Source organism: Dromiciops gliroides, chromosome 6 (assembly GCF_019393635.1).
Source record: "Dromiciops gliroides isolate mDroGli1 chromosome 6, mDroGli1.pri, whole genome shotgun sequence".
NCBI lineage: Eukaryota > Metazoa > Chordata > Mammalia > Microbiotheria > Microbiotheriidae > Dromiciops > Dromiciops gliroides.
The window spans coordinates 102,026,310-102,038,863 of record NC_057866.1 but is presented as its reverse complement, the minus strand read 5'-3'; the positions used below and the strand labels follow the sequence as shown (position 1 = coordinate 102,038,863).

The window sequence follows — 12,554 nt, the reverse complement described above, 5'->3', positions numbered from 1 at the left end:
GTGGTGCAGTGGATAAAACACTGGCCTTGGATTCAGGAGGACCTGAGTTCAAATCCAGCCTCAGACACTTGACACCAGCTGTGTGACCCTGGGCAAGTCACTTAACCCCCATTGCCCCACAAAAAACAAAAAAATTAAATTAAAATTTAAAAGGGGGTGGGGGGGCCAGCTAGGTGGCACAGTGGATAGAGTACCAGCCCTGGATTCAGGAGGACCTGAGTTCAAATCCGGCCTTAGACCTTTGACACTTACTAGCTGTGTGATCCTGGGCAAGTCACAACCCCAATTGCCTCACCCCCCCCCCAAAAAAAAGGCCATTTTTTTCAGAAAGGAGTTTGGGGTCATTAAAAGAGCTGCACAGTTTACCAAAAGGAATCCATCATACTCTCTTCCTCCTATTCATTTTTGAGCACAAATCATTGTCCATTTGAAGTGTTGGGTCTACGACATATCAACTGTTGGGTAGGCTATATGGGTTATCCATCCAACATTAGCAATTTTTCATCCACTTGGAATTCTTTTAAATGATTATGGATCTCATTTAAGAGACTCTGCAGTGTTCTAGTGCTTAATGCAGTCAGCACAATGTCATCCACAAGCAGGAACATCTGGAAGACCTCACCATCCATAAACCTCTTCAGTTTGATCTATCTGCTGGACATCTTCCATGACAGTGGCAAATATATTTGGTGAGCAAACATCTCCATGTTTTAAGCTTCACTTGATATTAATAATAAGGGTGTTAAAAGTTTCTTCTGTTATGTTTTTCAAGTAATTTTGTATGATTTTGAAATATATGGGAGAAACCTTGGGGAAAGGCCTTTTTAAAAAGTGGTATTTTGTCCTGTGGAATAAAACCTGTTGTAAAATATCTTGTGAAAACCTTTTTACATACTTTCATCAATAATATACATGATGCATGTGTAGAGTATTTTTGTAAAAAAAAATTGGAGAGATGAGAGAATAGGAATATGAGTCAGTAGTTTGGGGGGCAAGGGAGCGGGTTGAATTTTTGGTAAAAATAAAATTTTTCCATGTCTCTGAATTCCTCTCTTCTTTTACTTCTCTTGAGAATCAATTTATCAGCTTTCTCAAAATCATATTGCATCCTGCACAAAGAAATGCTATTCTGATAGTCATCTACTCTTCCTTTCTTTGTTTTCTTCAGCGCTCTTTCAACTTCAACATGCAGCACAGCCAGGCTTGTGATGTCAGAGGCCAACTGTAGCCCTTGATAATGAAAAAAATACTTTGAAAGTCTTTACAGTTATTTCCCATTTTTCATGCTTGGTGTCATTCTAGTTTTACTCTTCAGTGTCTTCTGAATCTTGGATCTCTCTCCAAGCTTTCTTTAAATTTGTTCTCTAATGCGAGTTAGTTTTATGAGGTAATACTGCTTATAATCTTCCACCATCTTCTGATTTAACAAACTGGTATTAGCTTTAGCCACTGTGTCTCTCCATAGCAATATGAAATATTTCAGTGCTAAGTATTTCCAGGCTTTTTTGTTACCGAAATAGATTTCTATCAGTTAAATGTTTAAAGAAAATGGTTGGGTTTTTTTTGTTTAACACTCCTCTGATGCCTTTACCTTCTTTTCTTTACCAGACCTCTGTATTTTTCTAATTACATGTAAAGATGGTTTTCAGTATTCACTTTTGTAAGATTTTAAGTTCCAAATTTTTCTCCCACCCCCTTCCAAAGCCAGAAAGCACTCTGATATAGGTTATACATTACAGCCATGTTAAACATATTTCCACATTAGTCATGTTGTAAGAAAAGAATCGGAACAAAAGGGAAAAAGAGCACAAGAAAGAAGAAACAACAAAAGTAAAAATAGTATGCTTCAATCTGCATTCAGACTCCATAGTTCTTTTTCTGGGTAGAGAACAGAAAATGTTTATGATTTATGACAAAAACCTATTCACCCATTTCTCATTTTTCATTATCAGTGGTTTATTTAAATAGATCAGACTGGAGTTTTAACTACATGCCATGTTATTTCCTCATTTTTATTCTTCTAGTTTTGTATTGATTTTGATCTTTGCTCTAACAAGTTGATAATCTGCATATATACAAACAGCTGAATTGGGAATGATCCCCATATCAAGAACAAGTCATTTTCTGCTAAAATAAAAAAATTCCAGTTTTTGTTTTGTTGTTTAGTGCCCAATATAAAAAATATTTCCCTACTCTTTTTTTTTTTTTTAGTGAGACAATTGGGGTTAAGTGACTTGCTCAGGGTCACACAGCTAGTAAGTGTTAAGTGTCTGAGGTCAGATTTGAACTCAGGTCCTCCTGACTCCAGGGCCAGTGCTCTATCCACTGTGCCACCTAGCTGCCCCCCTACTCTTCTTGACAAAAATATTCATGATACGTAGGCATGAGGTTTCTGTACGAGTCTTTGAGTCTTTAGCCTTTCCTGTTTCTTATTCCTTAACCTTTGCTTACCTTTGTCACCAAGTATCAAAGTATACTTTGGTTTAATTTGAAAGATCGCATTGTGCTGGGCATGGTGACATGTGCCTGTAGTCCTAGCTACTCGGGAGGCTAAGGCTGGAGGATCGCTTGAGCCCCGGAGTTCTGGGCTGCCGTGTGCTATGCCTATCGGGTGTCTGCACTAAGTTCGGTATCAATATGGTAACCTCCCCCTGGGAATGGGGGACCACCAGGCTGCCTAAGGAGGGGTGAACTGGCCCAGGTTGGAAACATTGCATTGAGTTCTTTATGAAATTTCTCTACCTCTTCATCTTGCAAAACAGATGTTGGTCCATAAGCTACAATTATATATCCATGATATTTTTATGTATGCTTTTCATGAACACTACAACACAAGATATAATACAAATATGGAAATATCTCCACTGATGATGTTTCCTGCCACTTCTGGGCAAGTGATTAAACCCATTCTGGCAAATCTTTTATTTGTGTCTCCAAAGAGAAACTGTGAGCCCTTCACCCATTTAAGCTGCAACTTCTTTTTGTGGTCTGATTTCATCAGTAGCAAGAATATCAAGATTAATATAATTCAGTTCCTCTAGTATGTCTACTCATAGGTCACTGGACAAGGAACTCACATAGAGAGAACCAACATTGAAGTCAGTGTTTATAGAGGGTATAAAAGGGTGTGATTCTTAGCACACTGTGCTTTCTTTCCCAGCTACCATCCCTGCAGAAGCCAAAGGGGACCACACAGGATATTTCTCTTTGTTTTATGAGTTGCCAAGGCAACCATTTCAACAGGCCAGTCTGTTGAGGATGAGCCTCTCTGCAATTAGCTAGGCTGATCCTTAGAAAACTTGGTAGGTAGAAGCTTTTCTAGAGAGTTCTATGTGGCCTTTGAGAACCCAGGGCCACCTCTAAACACCACTAAGAAATAGGAGGCTGCTAGGTACACCAGGTACCAATGTATACATCATGCCTACAGGTTCATCTTCTATACATTACCCTTGGAATTATAGATAGTTATATTCGGATTATACTCAATACAATGGTCATAGGCAGATTTGCATTATATAACATTACTATTCATTCCTCCAATAACTAAGCAGTGATAATGGCTTGTTAATTCTCTCTCTCTCTCTTTTTTTTTTGCATTTTCTTTTTTAAAATTTATGTATTTACTTTGGCACTTTTTTTTTTACATTTTGAATTCTGAATTCCCTCTTCCTTTCTGCCTCTCCCTCATCCACTGAGAAAGCAGCAGGAAATGTGGTATCAATTATACTTATGAAATCATGCAAAACATATTTATGTATCATGGCTATTAATTTTCAAACCTAGAATATGTGCAGCTTTATGCCCACTGAGCTCTAACCTATTTAGTTGCTCACTTGACTCACGTGCTGTCATAACTCAACCATGGTTAGTACAGAAAACCTAGTCCCCAAAATATCAAAGATCCAAGATGAACCCCCAAAACATAAACCATGTGTTTTGGGGGGCCCACTCAGACCAGATGGGACCTTGAGGGTTTTCCCTAAAACATCCAGCATGACTTGTGTTTTCACCATCCAGAAAGAAAATCTGAATTTGGCATTTTTCCACGTCTCTCTAGGAATAAATACAACATCTTGTGGCTGAATTTTTTAAATCAACTTTTAAAATATAAGATTGTGAAGGAGTGACTAGGTAATCCATCTGAAAAGGATTTGGGGGCTTTTAGGAGTGTCAAAGGGCAGCCAAGAACCCTAATGCAATATTGTGCAGCATTTTAAGAGAAGCAAGGAAGGTAATAAGCCATGCTGTCCTTTTCCCTAGTCATCCTACCTGGTTCCCTTATCTAGAGTATTATAGTCAATTCTGGATACAACATTTTAGGAAAGACATAGACAAGTTTCAGTCTCCATCAAAAAACATTTATTAACAGCTGACCATGTGCTAGGGATACAAACACACATAACAAACAGTATGTACCATCAAGCAGCTTACATTTTATCTAGGTAGACAACACATACATACACACATTTTAAAGGTAAAAATTGAGGAGATTTAAAAATGCTTCATGTGGGATGTAGCATTTGAATTTAGCTTTAAAGGAAAGTAGAGGGGCAGCTAGGTGGCACAGTGCATCGGCCCTGGATTCAGAAGGACCTGAGTTCAAATCCAACCTCAGACACTTGACGCTTACTAGCTGTGTGACCCTGGGCAAGTCACTTAACCCTCACTGCCCCACAAAAAAGAAAGAAATATTACTTTGGCAGGCATATGGATTATGGATTGGATAAGAAAAAGACTTGAGACAGAAAGACAAATTGATGAGTATTGCAGTAGTCCAGGCAAAAAACAATGAAGGCCCCAACTAGGATGGTGGTCATATGCGGCATTATACAAGGCCATATCGAAGAGATAGATTGTAGATATTTTGTCCAAAGAAAGGCAGTGTGGACGGTGAAATCCTTCTAGTTCATGACATATGAGGATCAACTGTAGAACCTGGAGAAGGTCAGAATTGGGGAAAGCTGTCTTTAAGTATGTAAAGGGCTGTCGTCAGAATTATTCTGCTTAGTCGTAGAGGACAGAATTAGGATCAAGTGGATAGAAATGGCAAAGAGGCAGAATTAGGCTTGGTGTAAAGAAAGACTGTTCTAACCATGAGAGCTGTCCAAAAGTAGAATGAACTTCCCCAGAATTTAGTAAGCTCATCTTCATTCGATGTCTTCAAGCAAATGCTGAATGATCTCTTGTGGGATATGTTGTAGACAATTCTTTTTCAAGTATGCTGTGAACTAGAGGATCTCTGGGGTCACTTCTAGTGCTGAAATTTTATAATCTGCATATCCAACCCTGATGTCTCTACCTAGACAGGCATCTCAAAGTGAAGATACTCAAAACCAAACTCCTTATCTTCCCCTCATAACCACCCATTTCCCATGCTTACCTATTTCTGTTGAGTGTCCTACCCTCTTTCCATTTACACAGGTTCACAATCTTTTTTTTTTTTTTACTTTTACTTTTCCCTTACCTCCTTCAACTAGTCATTTACCAAGTCTTGTTTATTCTGTCTTCTCTCTACATTTCCACATTTGGAATGTACTCATCATTCTAGCCAGACTGCTCTTTCAGCTGTTCCCTGACCATTCTCTCACTCATTTCTTTACCTTTGCAACAAAAAGGCTTGGAATGTCCTGCATCCTCATCTCCACTTCCTTAAATCTCTAGCTTCCTTCAAGGTTCAATTCAAGCCCCATTTCCCATGCAAAGCATTTCTTAATCTCCCTAACACTTTCAGTAGTTGTTAATAACCTCTCTCCCCAGTAGAATGTAAGCTCTTTGAGGGCAGCAACTATTTAATTTGTGTCTTTGCATCCCACTTGCAATGTCTTGCACAAAGACATTTAGCAAATGTTTACTAGATAGGACCGTAGTCTTTTAGAAATTGAAGAGCCCTTAGAAACCAACCTTCTTTTGACAGAGGGGGAAACTGAGTCCCAGAAAGGGAAAGGGACTTACCCAGTGTTACTCAGTAAGTTAGTGACAGCCAATTATTGAGCCCTAGAACTTATTGAGGACTAGAACTCAAAAAGATCTTTTTTTTTTTTAAGAGAACATTATTATTTTTTTTTCACATCAGCCATGTTGTGAAAGGAAGTACAAACAAAATAAAACAACAAAAAGTGTGCTTCACTCTACATTCACAGTTCATCCAGTTCTCTTCTAGAGGTGGATAGCATCTTTCATCATGGGTCTTTTGGAAGTCTTGGATTACTTTCTTGATCAGAGTAGTTAAGTCTTTCACAGCAGGTCATCCTTCCAATATTGCTGTTACTGTGTACAGTGTGCTCCTCGTTCTGCTCACTTTACCTCTCACCGGTTCATATGTGTCTTTTCATGATTTTCTGAAATGATCCAGCATGTTGTTTCTTATAGCACAATAGTATTCCATCACAATCCTATACCACAACTCATTTAGCCATTTCCCAACCGATGGACATTCCCTCAATTTCCACTTCTTTTCCACCACAAAATCTTCCTTCTCTTTTTAAGACAAGCAAAAATATTTTTCCAGGGATATGTGCTTAAGACTTCTCCAAGATATTCCATTAGAGTATTTCTATCCGAAATAAGATCTCGGTTTTTGTTTGCATTAGATTAAGAATGTATAAATGCTGTAACTAGAAAATAATAAAATACTTTTTTTTTAAATTTCATTTCATTTTTAAAAAAGAGAATGTGCAAATGCTTATCTGTTTTTTTACTCAATGAAACCAAGAACCAGGTTTCCTGACACTGGTATTCTTTCCCCTACTCAATGAGACCTTACCCAGCAAGAACAAGTGGAGTGTGACACCTTGGCCTGAGGCCTCCACAGTTCTTCACCAGATCAGTATTGGTCAGTAGCATGTAACGTAGAGGTGCTTTCCTCCAGAGATGATTTCAATCAAGACAGCAACAAAATGTAGTGGAAAGAAGACTAGTCTTCTAGACCTCTATTTCTACACTGATCTTTAAAACAGGATTTGGCCCTAATGGTCTCTTGGACATTCCGTGGTTCCTATGAAAAACACAGAGGATCCCCTCAAACTTGGCCCACTTTTTACCTATCAGAGCAACTGAGGAGCGAATCAGCTGGCTCCTCCCCAAACAGCCCCTCCATGAAACATGTACTTCACAGTGATGGATGCATGGAGTGTTTAAATGTCATCTGTGGTTGGCTAGTGGGGATTGTGTAACATGGTTGGATTAAGGCACAAACACGATGTTCAAACATTATCAGAAATGAAAACAATGAAACTAATGTTTTTTTATTTATTCCCCCAGTCCTACCTTCTTCTTGGCCTTGTCATCTTCCTCCCCTACATCAATAGATTCATCGCGTGGTGCAGAGACAAACTTGTTGGTAGGTAACCGTGCTTCAATGTAACAGACCCCAGTTGCAGTGACCCCAGGTAACCACTGCCTCTGCATGTTCTTTGCAGCCAAGCCCTTGTTTCTGACTGAGGCAAGGTGCTCCTGTGGAAATAATGTGGAAATAATGATAATGACATTAATAATAGCAGTGGATGCTTATGTAGCGCTGTACAGGTTATGTCATTGGACTATCCAAGCAGCACTGGAAAGGAGGGAGACAGGGATCACCATCCCTATTTTATAGATCAGAAAACTGATTCAGACTGTAGTGGAGCTGGGACACAAACCCAGGTCTTCTTACTACATATCCGTTGCTCTTCTCCCTGTACCCCAATTGCCCCACTTTTAAGTTTGCATCACACTTTGACATTCCAAATGTTTCCCATCCCTCTTCTCATTTCATCCTTACAACAACTTTGTGAGCAAGGATTCTAAGCCCAGGGCATTTCACCCGCAGTGTTTTTTTGCATGCTCCACACAGCTTCAGAAGAACCCTGAGCTCATGGGTGTGAAACCTGGGTCAGCTAATGACTTTCTGTGACCTAACTTCCCTGGGGCTGACTTGTCCCCTCTTTATATAATAGTTCATATTTCTTGAGTGATTTGATGTTAAAAAACACTTCACATGTCAGATATCTGTGAAATGTTACTTCTCCCCCCCTCTCTGGCAGTTTGAAAATAGATAGCTTGGGCACTGAGTTTGTTTGAAGGTTCTAACCATTCTGAGACACAAGATTCCAAAAGAGATTGTTATGGATTCTGATATGATAAAAATTGTTCCTGGCTACTTGGCATAGAACTGAGTATTATTAAATGGCCACTGAGGGAACTTGGTACCTGTTTAACAAGCTCGGCTCAGTGTCCCAAGGGGAAAACACCGAGTCACCAGGGCCTTACCTGAGAGCCTTCACACTTTCTCTCCAGGCCAAGCACTGCACTATTATTGAGCTGTATCCTAAGCAGACACACTAAAAGGAGCAGGGCACCCTTCAACAGCACTTTTATAAAAAGGTGCTGTCAGTCACTGAACAAGTTCGTATCAAAGATAGCAGGGATATGCTAGAGCCAGCTCAAACTAGTCTCAATAGAACCTATAGTTACATTTTTAGTGTGAGCATACACTTTTACACTTTGGAAATCAGAGGTTGGTTTATTGTTCTTTAAAAGTATGGACTTGGGGCAGCTGGGTGGCGCAGTGGATAGAGCACCGGCCCTGGAGTCAGGAGTACCTGAGTTCAAATCCGGCCTCACTTAACACTTACTAGCTGTGTGACCCTGGGCAAGTCACTTAACCCCCAATTGCCTCACTAAAAAAAAATTCATTCATTCATTCATTTTAAAAAAGAGTATGGACTTGGGGTCAGCTAGGTGGCGCAGTGGATAAAGCACCAGCCCTGTATTCAGAAGGACCTGAGTTCAAATCCAGCCTCAGATACTTGACATGTATTAGCAGTGTGACCCTGGGCAAGTCACTTAACCCTCTTTGCCCTGCCCAAAAACAAAAAGAGTATGGACTTAAAGTAATGGAGAAAATGTTAATAATGCAGGTTAGAATTAAAAGTGTGTCAAATATACAGTTTCTTCCTTCCCCTCTCCCCCCCCCCCAAGCTGGTTGTTAAACTTTTACCAGCATACCATTGCACATAGCACTATACTAAAATCTAACTCACTTAACTGCTACCACACGCAACTTTTCTGCTCTTCAACTCAGAGAATAATTCCCCACCAATAGAGGTCACCTATCAATTTTTTTTTCAGGGCAATGGGGGTTAGGTGATTTGCCCAGGGTCACACAGCTAGTAAGTGTCAAGTGTCCGAGGTCAAACCTGAACTCATGTCCTCCTGAAATCAGGGCAGGTGCTTTATCCACCTCACCACATAGCTGCCCCCTCACCTACCAATTTTTTACAAGGGAAAACCTTAATTAGTGTAGCAAAGAAAAAAGAGCACTAGAAAAAGAGAGGCCTCGTTTCTAATCCTAGCTCCAACAATGTAATCATTGGCTTGTAAATTAACCAATATGAGCCTAAATTTCTTCACTTGTAAAATAGTTATAGTAATATTTGACTACATACCCCACAGGATTGTTGTGAGAAAAGCATGTTGTCGACCTTAAAACATTGCATTAAAGTGAGATGTTTTTGTTCATGGGTTAAGAGTAACCTGAGCCCCAGGATTTATTACTCTTCTGAACATTGAAGGACAGAGAGGCAAGAAACTACAAAACACAATCTGGGTTGGGGTGAGCTGGGAAAGAGCCTGTTTTGCTGTGAGGTCATACACTGGGGTAAGGACTTATAGCCCTTCACACTGGGATAGGGACTCACAGTCCCCCCTGCTCAGCTTGGACTGATACTTGTTACTTAAACCCTCTCCTTTGTGCACTGACAGGTACCAAACCAGAAGAGCAACCTCAGAGCTTAGAGTTTTTTACTTTTAACATCCATGAACCCCTAAGTAAGGAGCGAGTGGAGGCCTTCAGTGACGGTGTATATGCCATCGTAGCAACCCTCCTCATCCTGGACATTTGGTAAGGTTTTCTCCTGACTGGCGGAGCTCTTAAACATCTATAAATAGAGTGAAGTTTATATTTTTACACATGGTAGCCAGGACTTAAGCAAAGATAACATGGGGGCCTGGGTTACCCTGGTCACATTAAAGTGGTTTGGGATTAACCCTACGCTTTAGGCATAATAGTATCCTATACTTGGCCTATACTTGGGCATAGGATACTATTGGTCATCTTGGGATCCAGACATAAAAAGCAAAACTGGTAAAACATACACATTCTTGTGAAACCCAGACTGCATAGATCAGTAACAACTGATGGCCTGTCAATAAACCTCAGCTAAACAAACATCACGAATGAATCTGTTCGTCTTTAGTTTCTTGATACGCCCTTGGGAAGGCCAGGATTGTTGTATAAAAATAGACTCACAGAATCTCAGTGACAACAGGAGCTTTAGAGCTCATCGAGTCCAGCCCTCTGCCCAGCTTGAGAATCTTCACCTGCTAGTCTTCTGGACAGAGTGGATGTTTTCCTAAGATAAGCAATGAAATGTGGCAGAGTTTTCTGGCTTGAAAAAGGCGGTTTTGAAGCAGAGGACTTGAAGTTAATGAGATGGGCTTCAGATCTCTGGCAAGCACATAGAAAGATACTTAGTTTAAAATCTCAATTGGGATAACTAATACAGAAGCAGGTAGCCACTTTCAAATTCATTGTAATCATCGACACTGCCTGGAGGGTAGAAAGAAGGTCACTGGTGGCCAGCAAAGAGCCAAACTACCTAGTGAGAGCAAAGATGGGGGAAAGCTTACACTCAGAAGGGGCCATAGGCCTGTGATGTCAGTGATCAGAACAAAAGAGTGGAAAGAGGCTGACCTCATCAAGCCTGGATCATTAACAGTCCACTTTGGAGACTTTGGGTCCTATCATTCCTCAGGGTGCCTCTAGGCCAATTTTATGACGCTCTTTTACAGAAAATGACCATTTTATTTTTAAATGTCAACAGTGAGGACAATGTTCCTGATGCCAAAGAAGTGAAAGAAAAATTTCATGGCAACCTTGTTGAAGCACTGAAAGAATATGGACCAAACTTCCTGGCCTATTTTGGCTCCTTTGTAACAATTGGGCTCCTATGGTTTGTCCACCACTCCCTCTTCCTTCACGTGAGAAAGACAACCCAGTTCATGGGCCTGCTGAACACATTCTCCTTGGCTTTCATTGGTGGGCTCCCACTTGCCTATCAGCAGACCACAGAGTTTGCCCAGCAGTCCCACAGTGAAATCGAGAGCATCCGTGTCAGCTGTGTTATCACATTTTTTGCTGGTATCTTCCAATTTGCTATCTGGAGCACAGCCTTATTGAACGAGCAGGAGACCCTGCACCCATTTGCCAGGTATGGGGGGAAGGAACATGCCTTCATGTTTGCCAAACTCGCCCTCTACCCCTGTGTCAGCCTTGTGGCCTTCTCTTCCACCTGCTTTCTGAGTGAATTCAGTACGACCATCTTCCACCTCATGCAAATCGTCGTCCCTTTTGCTTTCCTCCTGCTGCGCATGGTTGTCCGAATTGCACTGACCATCTTAAGGTCAGTGATCACTCTGGCCAGACCCAAGGAGACTTTGTTACAAGATGAGGAGACAAGACTGTGTGCAGCTGAAATACTGTCATAACCAGCCCTCTGCCGAAGGCTTCTTCTGAAAGCTTTGGTCTCTTTGAAAACAAAGGGAGAACAACAATAATCTGTGCTCAAAAGTCAGTCATTTGTTATTAGCTCTTTCTTTGTGGTCATTTTTATGGGTTGTCACCCCAAAGCCACACTTTTGCTCCTTGTGAGATTCTCAGAGATTGTCATTTGTGAGGGAAATCAAAAGCTTTCCTTGGTGACTATTTAAGCTAGTGCTTCTCCCAGCAGGATGAAATGGAATAGCGGACTGACCTACTGATGGAGGAACAATTGGAGGTTACATGGACCAGCCATTTTTAGCTCAACTCCCTTCTTCCTAGGTGAAGGACACAGTACAGCTTTAGACCTTCACCTTCAAGCAGCATGTTGGGTACTTCCACCTAGTGCTTCCCAAAGTATGCCTACATATCCTGCTCTCGGACAGAGGAACGGTGTCCAGCAGCATCACTCAGCGTGAAGTTTGCAAGCCCAGTGCAAACTTCAGTCCGAACATTCCGCAGAATTTATGTTTAACAGTTGGGAAGGAAAAGTTTTCATGTGTAATATGTTCACACTGTGTGCAAGCTCTTTCTTTCCATGTCAAATGCAACTGTGAAGTTTCTGAAATGAAAGCCCTTAGCTATGCTTTGATAATCCTTAGGGGGTTTTTTAAGTCCCTGTGAAGAAGACAGTGTATAATTTCGTATAATTCACCATCTTAAAAATTCTCTTTGTTCTTTGTGTCACACAAAGTTCTGTTGATAAATAAAACTAAGTTCAATGGTAACATATCCTTGAGCATTATTGCTGTTTCTTGATAGTAAATATGGCAACTTTTCTTTCAAGAACTTGGAACTTTACCATCTCTGACTTTTTCACAAATTCTTCGCATAACCTGAAATAGCTCATTTCCAGTATTCTCAGACCAAACATTTTTTTTTTTTAGTGAGGCAATTGGGGTTAAGTGACTTGCCCAGGGTCACACAGCTAGTAAGTGTTAAGTGTCTGAGGCCAGATTTGAACTCAGGTACTCCT

The 12,554-nt window shown here is 40.6% G+C and overlaps 1 protein-coding gene and 1 long non-coding RNA gene across 3 annotated transcripts in view; one reads left to right on the top strand and one right to left on the bottom strand.

Moving 5' to 3' along the window:
* The window catches only part of TMEM175 (transmembrane protein 175), a 43,673-nt gene extending 31,363 nt beyond the window's left edge, over positions 1-12,310 (top strand). The window contains exons 9-11 of the mRNA XM_043969555.1: positions 7,261-7,339; positions 9,742-9,880; positions 10,863-12,310. Of these exons, the coding sequence (XP_043825490.1) occupies positions 7,261-7,339; positions 9,742-9,880; positions 10,863-11,526 (882 nt within the window). The 3' untranslated portion in view covers positions 11,527-12,310. The remainder of the gene's footprint in view (positions 1-7,260; positions 7,340-9,741; positions 9,881-10,862) is intronic.
* Positions 1-12,554, bottom strand: part of LOC122730430 — a 52,640-nt gene that overhangs the window by 6,891 nt on the left and 33,195 nt on the right. The window contains exons 2-3 of one of the 2 annotated variants that reach the window (XR_006353503.1): positions 7,267-7,452; positions 5,919-6,338 (exon numbers count right to left, since the gene is read on the bottom strand). This is a non-coding gene — a long non-coding RNA (uncharacterized LOC122730430). Of the gene's footprint in view, positions 1-5,918; positions 6,339-7,266; positions 7,453-12,554 lie in introns of those variants that run through there. The other variant, XR_006353504.1, reaches the window with a different exon arrangement.